General features: G+C 43.9%; 1 protein-coding gene across 2 annotated transcripts in view; it reads left to right on the top strand.

The window, feature by feature from the left end:
- The window catches only part of ALOX5 (arachidonate 5-lipoxygenase), a 35,750-nt gene extending 22,106 nt beyond the window's left edge, over positions 1-13,644 (top strand). For both annotated transcript variants that reach the window (XM_086752566.1, XM_086752565.1), the window contains exons 6-14: positions 398-570; positions 1,347-1,493; positions 1,591-1,794; positions 2,021-2,107; positions 4,216-4,394; positions 7,094-7,215; positions 10,476-10,576; positions 11,921-12,091; positions 13,346-13,644. In XM_086752566.1, coding sequence (XP_086608692.1) covers positions 398-570; positions 1,347-1,493; positions 1,591-1,794; positions 2,021-2,107; positions 4,216-4,394; positions 7,094-7,215; positions 10,476-10,576; positions 11,921-12,091; positions 13,346-13,525 — 1,364 coding nt within the window. In that variant the 3' untranslated portion in view covers positions 13,526-13,644. The remainder of the gene's footprint in view (positions 1-397; positions 571-1,346; positions 1,494-1,590; positions 1,795-2,020; positions 2,108-4,215; positions 4,395-7,093; positions 7,216-10,475; positions 10,577-11,920; positions 12,092-13,345) is intronic.
- The last annotated feature ends 1,897 nt before the right edge of the window (positions 13,645-15,541 follow it).

The following is a 15,541-nucleotide window of genomic DNA, read 5'->3' as shown; positions in this document are numbered from 1 at the left end:
TGCCATCTTTTTTGGACTCATCCCTCTGTACTGCATACCCTGAGATTTGAAGACTGAGATTTAAAAATATGGAAAACCTGAGAAAGTGGTCTGCAGATGGAGAGAGTATTTTACATGAGTGGATTATTTTACTCCTAATTGCTTCTGTACATGGATAAACAAATTATTATCAACTTAATTCTTCTCTAAGTGAAAAGCAAAGATTACATTGCCCATTTAACTTAAGTGATTTTTCTTAAAACTCTATGGCACCTTTTGAATCCTTTTCTTGCTACTTTCTTTAGTCAAAGTTGCAGTGCAGTATAACAAAAGGTGGGGAGAAAAGGAGGAATCCTACAATGCAATAGGATATTGATGCAGTGCAGATATTGATGCTGCAGGCTTCTCTTTCCTCTAGAATACGTGATGCAGCACTGGAAGGAAGATTTTATGTTTGGCTACCAGTTCCTGAATGGATGTAATCCTGTGCTCATCCGGAGATGCACAGAGATACCCAAGAAGTTGCCTGTGACTATGGATATGGTAGAATGCAGTCTGGAGAGGAACCTGACCTTGGAGGAAGAAGTGAAGGTATGGGTCTGAGCCAGACTGGGCTCCATCTGTTCCTTCTCATATCTTCTAACCTCGAAACTCTGTTCTAACTGCCTTCAGCCACATCTCCTCTCTGCAGACTGTATGATTGATCATGGCAAAGCTGGTTGTCTCTGCAGACTGGCAACACTTCTGTTGACTGTTTTCTCCTGCTGTCATGGAGCTGCAGGTCATGTCTTTCTCCAGGTCCAATTAAAGAGACATCACCAGGAGGTGAAGGGTCCTTTTACAGTGGTTTCCTCTGAAAGGTTAGAGATTGACCGACTGCCTCAGAGCGAATAAGTGCCTCTCCTTTTCCTGGTAGAGTCTTACCCTGTTATCACTCGCAGAGTTGAATGAATGTGCTGAAGAAGGGTTGGTAAGGGTGGTGCCTTGCTTTATTTGTATGATGAGCACGGAGGTCTCTTCAGCTGGCAGTGTGAAACCTGTTTGCATCTTAGTGTCACTGCATGACTGCCAAATACATAGTGGCTCTTTGCTGAAAGGCTCACTATCAGACTCAGCAGATGTAAGTCAGGTAGTTTGCATAAAGGTGCTTACTGTCTCAGTGGCATTGTCCCTGAGCCACCGTGAGCAAGGGTGGAGCAGTGGCTGCTCGTAACCACAGGACACAAGCCAACCTCTGGCCAAGACTTCCTGACCCTTGTTCTGAGCCTTGCTGCTTGCACTCTGTTAAAACACATCATGGTTTCTTTGGTTGGTTTTTTGTTGGTTTTGATTGGTTTTGTTTTTTTTTTTTTTTTTTACTTCCTCAGCAAGGAAACATTTTCATTGTGGACTACGAGCTGCTGGATGATGTGGATGCCAATAAAACAGACCCATGCACAATACAGTACTTGGCTGCACCTATCTGTCTGCTTTATAAGAATCTGCAGAATAAAATTGTACCCATTGCAATCCAGGTGGGCTTACTGTTAGGGTCTTTAAAGGGACACATTGCTTGTTGTCTCATCTTAAATATGAATGACTTGGAGTTTTGTATTCTTTTATATCTTTCAGCTTGGTCAAAAGCCTGGGCCAGACAATCCCATATTCCTTCCTTCAGATGCCACATATGACTGGCTGCTAGCTAAAATTTGGGTTCGCTCATCTGATTTCCACATACACCAGACAGTGACCCATCTCTTACGGACACACTTAGTCTCAGAGGTGTTCAGCATAGCTATGTTCCGGCAGCTGCCTTCTGTACATCCCCTCTTCAAGGTTGGTTCATGCATGAAGGGATGTATGTGGGTCAGGGATATTATCACATTAGTTTGACAAACCAAAAGGAAGTCCTGGTGATAGCTCAACTAAGATAGTCTGGCTGGCTGCCCCGTCAAGCGACATACAGCTAAGCCACCAGGACTTCCAGGACTTCAAATTTTACACCTGATTGCTGTTGAATTCAGAGAATTTGCCTTCTTTCATTATTTGTCTCATTTCACAGCTCTTGGTGCCACACATGCGGTTCACAATAGCCATCAATACCAAAGCCCGAGAACAACTTATCTGTGAATGTGGCCTTTTTGACAAGGTAAGTAATCCTCTTTGTGAATCTTCGTTATTCTTCATGGTTCTGTATGTGTTTTTATTCTTTAACCATCACGTATTGCCTTGTTTCTTGACCTTTCTACTAAAGGGCAAACATAACCCAATAAACTCGCACACTGAAATGATGCCTTGTTGTGCTGAAGATGTTTTCTTTTACCTCTAAGTAGCCAGTTCAGAACTGGCTAATGTCAGTAGTAAGTCAGTATCTCTCTTGTAGCTGATACGGCTTTGGGCTGTGAGTATAGGAGTGCAAGGTAACATAATTTAGCCTGGAGAAGAGGAGGCTGAGAGGAGACCTTATTGTTCTTTACAACTGCCTGAAAGGAGGTTGTAGTGAGGTGGATGTTGGTCTCTTCTCCCAGGTAACAAATGATAGGATGAGAGGAAATGGCCTCAAGTTGCATCAGAGGAGGTTTAGATTGGATATTAGGAAAAATTTCTTTACTGAAAGAGTGGCCAAGCATTGGAACAGACTGCCCAGGGAAGTGGTGTAGTCACTATGCCTGGAGTTGTTCAAAAAACATGTAGACATGACACTCCAGGGCATGATTTAGTAGGTATGGTGGTGTTGGGTTGACAGTTGGACTTGATGATATTAGAGGTCTTTTCCTACCTTAATGATTCTATGATTCTATAATGTGTACCTACATCCCTGCACATGTATGCACACAATTAAGTCCCAAATTTCTTTTATGTACTCAGTTATTCATCTTGGGGCAGGGTGGTGAGCAAAAGAGTTTGTGATTGCAAAAGGAAATTTGTATAAGAGAAAGATGCGTAGATAAGAGAGATTTCTAAGCCCACAAACAGTGAGTGTAGATTCCAGCCTGTCTTCTTGAATTGCCGTAAAAAGCAGATCTGCAGATCTTCTTAGATTAAAATTCAGCTTAGTATGCATCAGTGAAACACAGCCATATATTGCAGACTGTGGTGCAGGTCTTAGGTCAAGTCTGAACATCCAAATCTGACTGCACTGCTATTTAACATGTACCTAGCTCTTCCTCCCTTGGCTGCCCCAGAAATGGCATGCTGCATCTAGGAACCACAACAGGTTGGCATGCAGCAGTCTCTGTGACAACATGCTAGCAGCAAATGGGAAGTTTGGGGACGTTTCAGAAGTCCTTCCAAAGAGGGAGCCTGTGTTTCAGGACAACTCTGTCACCCTTATACCTCTAGCACCAGACTAAAAATAGCTTCCATGCTCCAGTTTTTCACCCAGGGAGAAAAGAGAGGTTAAATCCAGGCACCTTCCTTGTCTTCTGTATTCCACTGCTAAGACCTGGCAGGCACTCCTATCCCTTTGAATAGAAGCATAATGTCCGTACCCTGTGTGTGTGGGATGAGTATGTGGCTAAGACCTGCCAGTGGGGATCCTGGAGTTCCAGAATGTGTTGGTTCCAATGTAGATGAACAACCAGTTAGAGGACCGTAAGTGTAAGCTGACTACTGCTACAACACTTGTGTCATATGCTAGAAAATCAACATTTGGGAGCTTTTGTGCAGTGTTATCTGAAGAGTTTTGCAGTGCTGCTTGTTGTGGACACACTGTGTTTTCTAAATGTAATGTATACTGAAACCCTGACCAGTCCTCATCGGTAGCCACCCAGAGGGTTTGGTCTCCTGGCTTAAATTCCAGGGTGGCTAATGGTAGCCTGCATCCCTAAACACTTTCTCATAAACGACTCTGTAACAACAGTGGGTGGTTTAGCAAAAGCCCTGTTCTAACATGCTGCTGGCTGCCTTCCTTCACACATACGCTGGTTCTGGAGCCTAGGACTGGCAGGAAGTGCTTTGGGTTCGATATTTTGATGTTGCTGTGCTTTATTACTGTATTCCATTATAAGAAGGTGCTTTACCTATGGGGAAAATGTGGATATTAACAGTGATTCATGGTGTGAAATCTCTGAAGTTGAAATGCACAGTTGCAGTAGATCTGTGCAGTTTTGTACTTGTTTGTGTGGAGATGTGGTTTTCTCCTTGAAAAATATTCATCAGCAGTTTGAATACCATCACCTGTGAATTTGGAAAGCCAACCTCAGCACAAAGTGAACATAATCTCCTATTGTTCCTGTCTTGCCATTCTTCCTGCAGGCAAATGCTACAGGTGGAGGAGGACATGTACAAATGGTGCAGAAAGCAATGAAGGATCTAACTTACAGCTCCCTCTGCTTTCCAGAGGAGATCAAAGCTAAAGGGATGGACAGCAGAGAGGATATCCCCTACTACTATTACCGCGACGACGGCATTAAAGTCTGGGAGGCTATAAAGAAGTAAGAGATGGAAGTTCTAGAAATGGCTGACAAAGTCACTGTAACAGAAACATGACTTCGTTTTCTCTCTGCTCACTTTTGTCTTTGTCACAGCTTTGTGAACAGCACCTGGCCTGTTTAGTCATGTGGTGTCTTTTCCATACAGTATATCTCATCTGAGGAAAAATATATAGTCAAGCACACACTTTCAAAAGACTCTGAATTCCTGCTTTTTTTTCAGCTTGTTTTCTTGCATTCAGTATTTCAGAGGTCCCTTTGTAATTTTGTACTCTTCTATAGGATTTCACACAGTTTAGCCAGTTGGAATTTAGCCCTGCAAAAGGAATTTAATTAGCTTTTTTTTCTTAAGCTATGCACAAACCAAGAGAGAACCCAGCTCTCTGAGCCAGCCATGTGAGCTTGTCAAGGTTCTTGTGGAGTGGAAATATAAGCTTGGCTTGCATGAGAATTGTGTTTTGAAACTCAATAAATTAGGCATTAACTGATTCAAGCAAAACCTTTCTTAAAATGCCTTAAAATTGCAAGGCCCAATTTTTGTCAGAAAGGGCAGCATTTCTGAGTCAGGAGAGGTACTGCAAGGCTGCTTGACCACACAAACTTGGCTCCTTTTCAGATATGAAACGCTGCCTCAGAATGGAATTATTCATATGTATTTTTTTATTCTACAGTGGCATTTCATTTAAAAAACAATATATTCTTGCATGGCATAAGTTGCTTCCTAAACATGCAGCTATTTCTAGTATGTGGCTTTTGAAAAGTGTGTTCATTAAAAATCAAATCTTTTCTGTACTCAAAGTAGGGGGTTTATAATGCAAGCATAATGTTTAAAGTGTTACATCTTTGTCTCCTATGTTTTCTCTGTGTTTTGGCAAGGGGTTATCTTGCAGTATTTCCTGCAATTGTTAGTGCCCGTTTGAGAGAAAAGGAAGTTATAACTTTTCTGTAGTTGTTTTTTTGATAAGGTCCATTTTTTGTCCCTCTTCTCTTTCCTGTGTTTTCTTCTCTGATTGAGGTATGCCTTTTCAAATACCGGATAGTACTTAGTCAACTCAATTTAGTTTGACTGTGGGTGTTAACCGAGCTCGAGAAAGATGTTACACCGCCTCAGACTTGACTGAGAGATTCCTCGTAAGTGAATAATTTGGTTTGTAAGTGGCATGGGCAGTACCCTTTTGAGTGCATGATATCCTGACCCATGAACCCACAGTCCTGCATGTTCTAGTCACCATGAATCTCCTGCACTCTGCAGGGGTGTCAGTCTCCACTCTTTTGATGAAGTAACTTCTATCCCCAGCATTGCTTCACATGTGGTAGATGGCCTAGAGTTAAGAAAGGTGATAAGGATGTCCCTACAGAAACACTGAAGATCACATGGCAAATTTTTAAATCCCTTCTCTAATACTCAGCTTTTTCTTTCTGGTCTAACTGCAGGTAGATATTCCAGCCCAAAAGGCCTCATCCACATTTTGTATGCTAATTTATATTTGTATGGAATGAGGTCTAAGAGAAGGTCGTGTAAAAGAAGGATTACCTTCTGTGTGCATTTAGCACAGATGCCAGGTGATGCAAGCAGAGCTTATGCAGGGCATCTTTATTGCTGCACGTTGCAGGACTTTTTTTCTTTTGGCTTCCTCTGGAAGCCAAAAAGCCTCTGTTTATGCAGTTGTTTGTCTACCTCAATAACAACTGTTGACTTGGTTGGGTAATAGAAATCACACTGACAGATTTGTAAAAGTCTTCAAATTGCAATAAATTTATAGCTTATTAGGGGATAAATCCGTATTGGATAACAATTCTTAATCCCATTGGTCATCTTCTGCAGTCAAGTGTTTCACCCTATGTGTTGTTGTCAAAATATTTAGCAAGAGATGGTAGGTACCTGCAGAGCTAACAAAGTATCTCAGCATAGCTCAGTTGACCAGTCATTCAGTCATGAGAGGCAAATCTGCAGGAAATCAGACTTTCCTATTTTTGCTGCTTTCAGAACTATTTCTGTTATCTTAGTTTTTAAGAGCCTTTCTTTCTGAGGTGAATTAGCTTGGGAAGCTTGTATTGAAGGAGAGATTTTGAGAAGAGGAACTGAACAGGGAGGAGATGTCTGCTGTATGCAGTGGGCGTAGGAAAAAGGTCTAGACCTCTTCTCCCCAAGAGAAGTTTCCTGGGCCAACACGCACTTTGGAGTGTGCCACTTGGGTTTTGTGAAAAGGATGTGCAGTAGGAGGGGATCAGCTTTTTTAATGGTACTCAGGAGCAGCTTTGCAGTATCCCACATACAGGGGATGGTGCCGATATCACAGTTGGGGAACCTCCATTCCCAGTGTGAGAGCCATGTGTTTATGCCAGAGGGAGTCTGTATTAAGTGAAGAAAAGGATGTAGATGTGAGGACAGAGGTCTAGGCAAGAGCAAAGCGTCCAATATGAGAATAAAGTGCACAGGACTTTTCAGGGGATGCAGTGTGATCCAGCATCTTTTTGTTGGGGGAGGAAGTGATGCTGCAGTCAGAAATGAATCAAAGTTGCCTCTGTGCATTCCCACTGCTAGTGGGAATGTAGGAGGGTGTTGAGACTTCCTTTTGCCCTTCTCTCTTTCCCCGTGCAGCATCTGCCTCCTCTGCAAGGTCAGTAGAATGTCTCCAGGGAATGGCAGGCTTGCTTTCTCTGTTTCATTTTGTCTTGTTAATTTGTTCATGTGTCTGTAGTTTTGCAGAGGATGTGATTCATATCTACTATGAGAGCGATGAGAGGGTGTGTGAGGATGTGGAGCTCCAGGCCTTCGTCAAAGATATTTACATCTATGGGATGAGGGGTGTAAAGTCTTCAGGTAAGGCATGATGACCCAGCCAGGTCTGCAGCTTGTTGCATACCTGCTGACAGCAATGCTGCATGCACAGCATGCCTTGAACTGTTGGAGACCCTCTCCCTTCTTGGCCCAAAGATGCTCAGTTTTATGGATGAGATCCTGTATCAGGCCCTTCCTCCCTCAGGAGACAGCTCCTTCCTTTGCCACAGATTCTCACCATGAGCTTGGGCAACTCATGTAATCTCTCCGTACACTGAGGACTGGTCCTTTGGTCTTGTCTGCTCCTGCTTTAAGCGTTAGGGGAGGGGCTCTCTGTATGTGCTGTTGGAACCACCAGCCAGACTGATTGAAAGCACAAGGAGCAGCAAGACCCCCTTGAATCCTCTCCTCCAAACTTTGTACCAAATAAGAACAACTAAGAACCTCCCTAGGAGTATCTTGCTGCACTTTGCATTTTTTCAGAATCTGTGTTATCATTGAGCTGTTCTGCTGTCTTCAAGAGAAGGTATTCATCATTCTTTACAAGAAATACTTTGCTCTGTCTCCTCTCACTACCTCTCATTTCCTGCAAACCATTATTTGTCTGTTGAAGCTCTCACCCATAACATGTCTCTATTCTCCCACCTGAGTTAACACTCTCCTGCCTTTCCCTAAACACTTTTTCCTTCCACTCACATTTTTTCTAAGCAGGTTTTCAGGAATTTATCAGGTGGGTGGGCATTCTTCATACTGTCCTGACTGATTAATGTCTGGAAACACCTGTTGGCCAGTGATCTGGGGCAGATGGCACACGTGTTTGTGTGTGAGACCTCCAGGCAAAACTGTGATGTTTCCACTCATTACCAGTATGTGCTGGTATATAATAGCCTGCTGGGCTCTACCGGCCTGGACAAGCAAAGAACTGGGGGACACCTAGTTGCTATAATTTTTGTTTGTCTAGTTGTCTCTTAGGAAAAGCTTAGAAATAGCCTGGTAGTAGGAACTTCATGCTTGACCTAATCGTCTTAATACGGGACAAGTACTGAGCCTTTCCAGGGCTACAGCTGGGGTGGGATGCTACAAGCACTAGTGGTGGCAGGATTGCCGCTACAGGTGGGAAACCTGCCAGGCCTGCAGCATCCCTGTCTGCACTGCTGCCACTCCAAGGGCTGGGACAGAGAGCAGCAGGACTTGTCTGGCTCTGTAGAGAATGGAAGGAGGATAAATGGGGGAGGCTGTTGCACCCGAGGCTCCCCCTCCAATTTCCATTCCTGCCCTGGGATGGCTGCTCTGGCTGGGAGCATGCCAAGCCCCTTAAAAAATGAGCACAGTGTGCTTAGGATAGCAGGACACAGGAGAGAGGATGGTGCATCCTCTTCTCTTTGGGCTGGGTGACTGGCCAGAGCTACCATGTGCCTCTTCCCCTTGCCAGGTTGAGTTTATATCTGTATCAGGTTGGTAGTGGAGATGTGAAGCAACTGGCACAGGCAGTCTGAGCATGGGCAGCTTGCCCCATGGTGCTAACAGGTCTTTAGGTGTCCTGGAACCTGTGGTCACATTGGGCTGGAACAGGGAGTACAGCACAGGACTGTGATGTAGTGTGGACAGGAGAGACAGAGGCTTGGGGGGGCTTTGGTAGCAAAATATTTCCCTAGTCCCTGACTATTCCCTTCTTTCTCTGTATAGCTCCATTTGATTATTCCCCTTCAAAGACAGCTTGATGCAACTATTTCTGTTCCTCATTCTGTTGTTTCTCTTTCAGAAGGTTTCATTTTCTCACTTCCCATTTCAGCAAATAAACTCTCCCAGCACTCTTTCTCACAGTGCACTTTACTGCTGAGCCATGGACCTTTATAAATACAAACACGTGGTCATTTGCCTCTAGGCATGAACCTTCCCTGCTTGCACTGCAGACTGGAGAAAAAGAGAGCATCTGAAGCCCCTGCCCTGTGGACTTGCTGGGTCCTGCTCAGGACCAAATTACGCAGTCTCTTGCTCACTCTCCCGCTCTCCTAGGGGATGAGGGAGAGAGAATATAACAAAAAGCTCAAGGTTTGAGATAAGGACAGGGAGAGATCATTCAAGTTACCATTATGGGCAAAACAGTTTCGACTTGGGGAAAAAAATCTTTCAATCTTTATTAATAATAAAACCAAAGCAGGATAATGAAAGGGACAATAAAAACAACTTCCCTCCACCCCTCCCTCTTCCCCAACTTAACTTCGTTTCAAATTACCTCTACCTCCTTCGCCCTGCCCCACGAGCGGCACAGGGAGGGGAACAGGGAATGAGGGTTACAGTCAGTCCATTACATGCTGTTTTCCACCGCTTCTTCCTCCTCAGGGAAAGAACTCCTCACATTCCTCCCCTGGTCTAGCATGAGGTCTCTCCCATGGGCTGCAGTCCTTCACAAACTGCTCCAATGTAGGGTCTTTTCCACGAGCTGCAGACCCTGAGGAATCAGCTGCCCCAGTGCGGGTCCTCCATGGGCCATAGTCTCCTTCAGGCACCTGCCTGCCCCAGCATGAGGTCCTCCATGGGCTGCAGGTGGATCTCTGCTCCTCCGTGGACCTCCATGGGCTGCAGGGGCACAGCCTGCCTCACCATGGGCTGCACCACAGGCTGCAGGGGAATCTCTGCCAGAAGCAGCATTATTCCTTCCCCTCCTTTTTCACTGATCTTGGCGTCTGCAGCCGTTCCTCTCACCAGAAATTCTTCACGATCGGCTCAGGCAGTCGCCTCTCAGGTTCTCTTCACATCTCCTCTCCTCTCCACTTCTTGCAGCCGGGCTGGGCCAAGTCAGACCCAGTCGGCTGCCTGGCGGGAGGCCAGAGGGTGAGGGCTGCAAGGCCCACAAGGCTCACGCCTCCCCCTCTCTGCCCCCACTTCTGCTTCTTCACTCCTTTCTTGTTTTATTATTTTCCCCTTCTTAAATACATTATCACAGAGGTGTTATCACTGTAACCAGTTGACTTGGCCCTGGCCAGCTGCGGATCTGCCCTAGACCCGGCCAGGTCCACCAGACAAAGGGGAAACTTCTAGCAGCTTCTCACAGGAGGGATACAGTATTTTTTAAAGGTATAATTATACTTTGCCTTTCCCTTAAGTAATGCCACATACTTTGCAAACAGTGGTGATGCCTCACAAACCTGTATGAGGTAAGGCGGAATCACTCTGTTTTTACGGCTGGACAGCCAAGACACAGAGGGGTTGCCTAACTCTTCTTAGACCACACAGCAAGATTCAGAAAGAGAATGCCCTGCTTTTCTGGGTTACTTAAGCTTTTCTTTTCCCTTGTTTAGGGTTTCCTAAACAGATCAGGACACGAGAGAAGCTGGCAGAATATCTCACAGTGATAATTTTCACCACATCAGCCCAGCATGCAGCTGTGAATTTTGGTCAGGTAGGAATTTCTGCGAAGATTGTTCTTCTTTCTGGGCTGGGAGATGTTATCTACCAGGGCAAGGTCTGAGAAATGTTTTTTAGTACATATACAGACATCACATTACTCTTTCTGGTCAAAATAACTGCAGAGCCATCTGCAAATCCCCATGAAGCCTGTGGAAACTGAATTATTTTGGAAGCTGAGAAAGGTATTTTGAATTCTAAATAAGTACTAAAGCTCAAATTTAGGGGTTCTAGCTTGTATATTTTTGGTTTTATGTTTTTATTACGGAGACAAGCTTTATAGGCATTTAAATGGATTGCTAAGACCCCTTTCAGAAGTGCTGAAGGGTTCAGGTGCACAGGCTAGTTACCATGGCTTCCAGACACTACCTGAACTGCCTAGATGGGCGCTGGTAGTCTGTGGCACATTTTGCAGTGAAATGCAATGAGTTATGCTAAGTAGCTTTGCTTTGCATTTGCTCTGAGTGCATTCACAGGTGGCTACTGTGGGTTGCTGTTGTAAGCTGTGCTAATTTGGCAGCGTGCCTGTGCCAAAGCAGCACACATCCCATTTTCCAATGTGGCTGAGGAAACGTGCAGTGCAGCTCAGTGCTGTGACTGCTGTTCATGTAGCTGCATATGCCTTTTGTCTTTGAGTTGGTGCAGCTGGCTATTTCCAACAGCTCAGTCCCAGCAGTACAGCAATCTAGCTGGCCTAATGGAGCATTTACAGCATTTACCAAGGGTCCTGAGTTAACTAGTTGAAAGCTGCCTTGCATGTCTGCAGGACTTCCACTTCTACTTTCCACAGCAGCACAGACAAGCCCCTACAAGGTAAAGTCTCATTGAAGTCAGTGGGACAGGAGTCCAGATCCTCAGTGATATGTAGGTACTTAGCTCCCATTGGCATACATAGAAGTTTGAAGCAGTACCTCTGTGCTGATCTAAGCTTTGGTTATATATGGTTGAGTTTTCAAAAGCACCGTTGCACTTAATATTCCCAATGCATGGAAAGGGCATTGCTGCTCATTTCTTGAGTTTGCAAGCCAACTGGCACCTCAGCCTGGCTGGTGAATCTGGGCTGTGTGGCACATGCCTGTGGTTAGCAGAAAAACTGCTACCATCAAGGCAACCCTACTCTCTCCTTTGTGAGACCTTGAGAAAGATGGAAGGGAGTTCCTTGTCTCCTTCAGTCCTTCTCTAGAGTATCTCTCTGTCCTTTAGTTAGTATCTTCTTTTTCTGAGAGGCTAATATTAGAGAAGCAAACTCACTGGTGTCAAGACTTCTGATTTTCTTTGCAGTGTTCCTAAATACCAGCCACTGTAGCTTTTCACTGTGCTGTCTTGCTTTGTTGTGCAGTATGACTGGTGTTCCTGGATTCCAAACGCCCCACCAACAATGCGCCGCCCTCCTCCGACAGAAAAGGGGACAGTCACCATAGAGCAAATTGTGGAGAGTCTGCCAGACAGGGGACGTTCTTGTTGGCATCTTGGAGCTGTCTGGGCCTTGAGCCAATTTCAGGACAGTGAAGTAAGTTGACTTCCATTCTCTAGGAGGTGAATATGTTGGTGAGACTAACAGGGCTGTGGCAAGATCACATGGACTCACAAGACTGTAGTGCTGCTCTGTGCTTGACAGGACCATGTTTGCCTTTCTGTAGAGATGTATCTGTGGTGTGGGTTTTCCCTTGTTCCTCCAGATGCAAACCAGCTCTGAGTGAGAAGTCATATTTTTACTCTGAGGCTGTGTTTCAGCCAAAAGTCTCTAAACTCAAGCATGGCATTGCTGAGTAAGGATGCTGGTGTGGGAGGAAAAGGGCTCCAGAGGCACAAAGGTTTTCTCCACTCCTTGCCCCAGCAGTGCTGGTGGAGAAGCTACAGCACTACTATGTCCCTGTGTCCTGTCCCTTTAGAAAATCTGCCCCAGTGCCACGTGCACTACAGCTGTGGCTTGTGCCTGGCTGGTGTGGAGTGCAAACAAAACAAGACCAGAGGATGCTTTGCAAGCATGGTCTATAGTCATTTCTCTCATCTAAAATGAGGATGTTTATACTTGGTTGTCTCACCCAAGGGCTATGTCTGGAGGATGTGCTTTGAAATCCTTACGTGGAAGGTGATAGACAGGGGGTACTTCTGAAGTTTTTCTTTAAGAAGAGAGCAGATTTCAGCTGAGAAGCTAGTAGTATGGGATAGTATCATGGGTTATCATCAAATAGTTACCTAAAGCAGTATGCATATTGACAATGCAGTATTCAGGGCACTCTTAGAGTCCAAGCTGACTAAAGAAACTGCCAGGCTGGACTTTGAACGGCGGTTTTAAGTCAACAGAAACTTCCTCTGTCACTGAAAGAAGCAGTTGTCTTCCTTTTTCATCGCTGTCTGTTCATTTCCCTCCCATTCTTGTCCTTTTCTTTAGCAGCAGAAACGTTTGAGTGGCTATGTAGAGATCTTATTTGGGAAGCTGATCTTCCTGACAACTAGCCTGAAAAAAAAAGTGCCTATTTTTCAGTGGATCAGTGCCCTGTAGGTAGAGGAGATGCCGCATAGACACCTGAACCAACTCTACAGAAATATACAGGGAGGAAAAGAAGCAACTAGCAGTGGAGGGAGGATGGGACAGCATCTTCCATTGGCAGTGCCTGTGTAGGCTAGCTTACATATTGATAGTACTATTTTAATAGTAGCATTTGTGAGGCCCTGGGTGTTGTTCTGCTGGATGACATAACATTGAAACAGAATAGCCTTTGCTTTCTCAAAGCATGATTTCTTGCTGTTTTTCAATTAGCTGTTTCTGGGCACGTACCCAGATGAACACTTCGTGGAGAAGCCGGTGAAAGAGGCTATGGCAAAATTCCGCAAGAATCTGGATGAGATTGTCAACGCCATCGCTGAGCGCAACAAGAACAAAAAACTTCCTTACTACTACCTTTCCCCAGATCGTATTCCCAACAGTGTTGCTGTTTGAGCAGATACCCAAGAGAGTTTTTGGAGGCGTGTAAAGCTACTAATGTTTTCCTGTTACATATGCTTCTCTTCAATGATCTTCTGGAAATGAGTAAAATAAGAAACCTACACTCTCCATCAGAGCTGACTCATAGTCTATTTGGACTTTCAAAACAAGTTTGATTATGACTGATCTTGCAAAAAAAGTCTAGTTGACAACCCTCTAAGTCAACTTTGTTACAAGTTTATTTTTCCAAGGTTTTTTAGTTAATCTTAGAATCAATATCCATATTTCTGTTACCTTTCCCTCTCTTGGACAAAACAATATAATCACAGATTCACTTATCTTATTCACTGAAAATAGTATCATGAGCAATAAGCATGTCACATGTTTAAAATCCTTCCTATTTTTAGTAGGTGACACTGATGACATATAAAAATATAATCTTTAAAGTTTATGCATTGTTTTCAAACTGATTAAAACAAATGGTAAATATTTTCACTGCAACTGTGAATATCCTAATCAGGATGAAGGTAGAAGCAGGACATTTTCTTAACATAGCTGATGAATTTTTATTGCTTTCTTACTGAGTTAATTTGAAATGAGATAGCCTGATTCAGAGGACATGAAAATTTTGTACCTACATAAATCTATATATTTTCTATATGAAACCAGCAAGGTTTCTTTTAGCCTCTGCCAGCAGAGTGTGATGTCATTGATATGTACGGACAAATGTTTTCTTGGCACAATGGCAACGAGTACAGACCTAGCAGTCCTTGTGCTCAATTTCTGTTTCACTGCTGAGGCTGCTGTTTTTTGTGTATAGTTTCTTTTGTTTTGTGGGGGATGAAGAGGCTACTTTGTATAATGATAAAAAATGTGGAGGAGAGTTAATTCACAGCTTCTGAGAGAAATCTTCAGATTTGGCCAATTAAGCATAATTAGCATGTTCCACTTTAGTTAGAAACAACTGAGTTTTGTCTGTTTTGTTTAGAGGTTATTAGGTTCAAGTACTTCAGTTTTGGTTAAAGTTGAGAGAATCATTGAGATAATGAAGGCAAAAATGAGTTTTGGGAAATTTAAGAGTAGTAGTTTTGTTAATAACAGTTTTGGTTTATTTTTCCTAAAATTTATTCCTTGTACTGGCTTCGCCAGCCTGCAGTGTGTTTTCTCAATAATTAAGAAAGCTTCTTGTGCTAATAAAACAAAACTTAGCTCAATATCTAATGCTGTATGTCTCAAAAACCTCGTAGGAATAAGCACAATATGCTGTGTAGAGAAATGAAGCTCTTGCACTTTGAAAAATACAATTATTTCTGTCATTCGTGTGTGATTTGGAAAAGGGTACTACTAAAATATACATCCTTTCTATTTCATATGAAACACAGGCATGGAAACTGACTTTAGACCCTTTGCAGCAGACTGATTCCCTTTTTCTCCTCCCAGCTAAAGAGTTTCAGCAAAAATGTGGAAGGTAAGACCACTTCCTCTTGTGGAGGACTTGTGCATCTTCCTTCTACTGCAACCTATGAGAAGTGATGACTGTAGGAGCTGAGGCATGGAATTGTGTAGCAATACTGCAATAGGACCAGGGGATCAGAGACTGTAACATGAACATGTGAGGCCCACCCCCCCCCCCCAAGATGAAATTCAAATGCGAAAGGCAAGAAATGCAACAAGGAGATGCAATATATCCAACATGCCAGCTCTAACTCTTGTCCTTTCCCTGTGTACCATGAATGTCCTCTTGCCTCAGCTTTCATATGATAATGATCTGCATAGTCAAGTATCTGTCTAGAAAACCAAATATGGGAAGAGAGGCTGATGGCTGTTCTCTTGCATCTGTTCCTTCTGCTCTAGCCTGTGGTCCTGAGATACAAGGAGGGTTGATGGGAGGTTTGGAGAATTGACTGTGTAGCTTTGAAGGCCAATTTTAGGAGTCTGATTCAGCTGCAGGAGAGGCTGTGGTATGAGGTAAGGAGGTGAAAGTACCACTGGCACCAGAGGGAAGCAAACACATGCCAACAGTGAAGTGCT

This window comes from Chlamydotis macqueenii, chromosome 7 (genome assembly GCF_036417535.1).
Source record: "Chlamydotis macqueenii isolate bChlMac1 chromosome 7, bChlMac1.mat, whole genome shotgun sequence".
Classification (NCBI taxonomy): domain Eukaryota; kingdom Metazoa; phylum Chordata; class Aves; order Otidiformes; family Otididae; genus Chlamydotis; species Chlamydotis macqueenii.
Note: the sequence above shows the minus strand (reverse complement) of the source record. Positions and strands in the feature narration are given on the sequence as shown.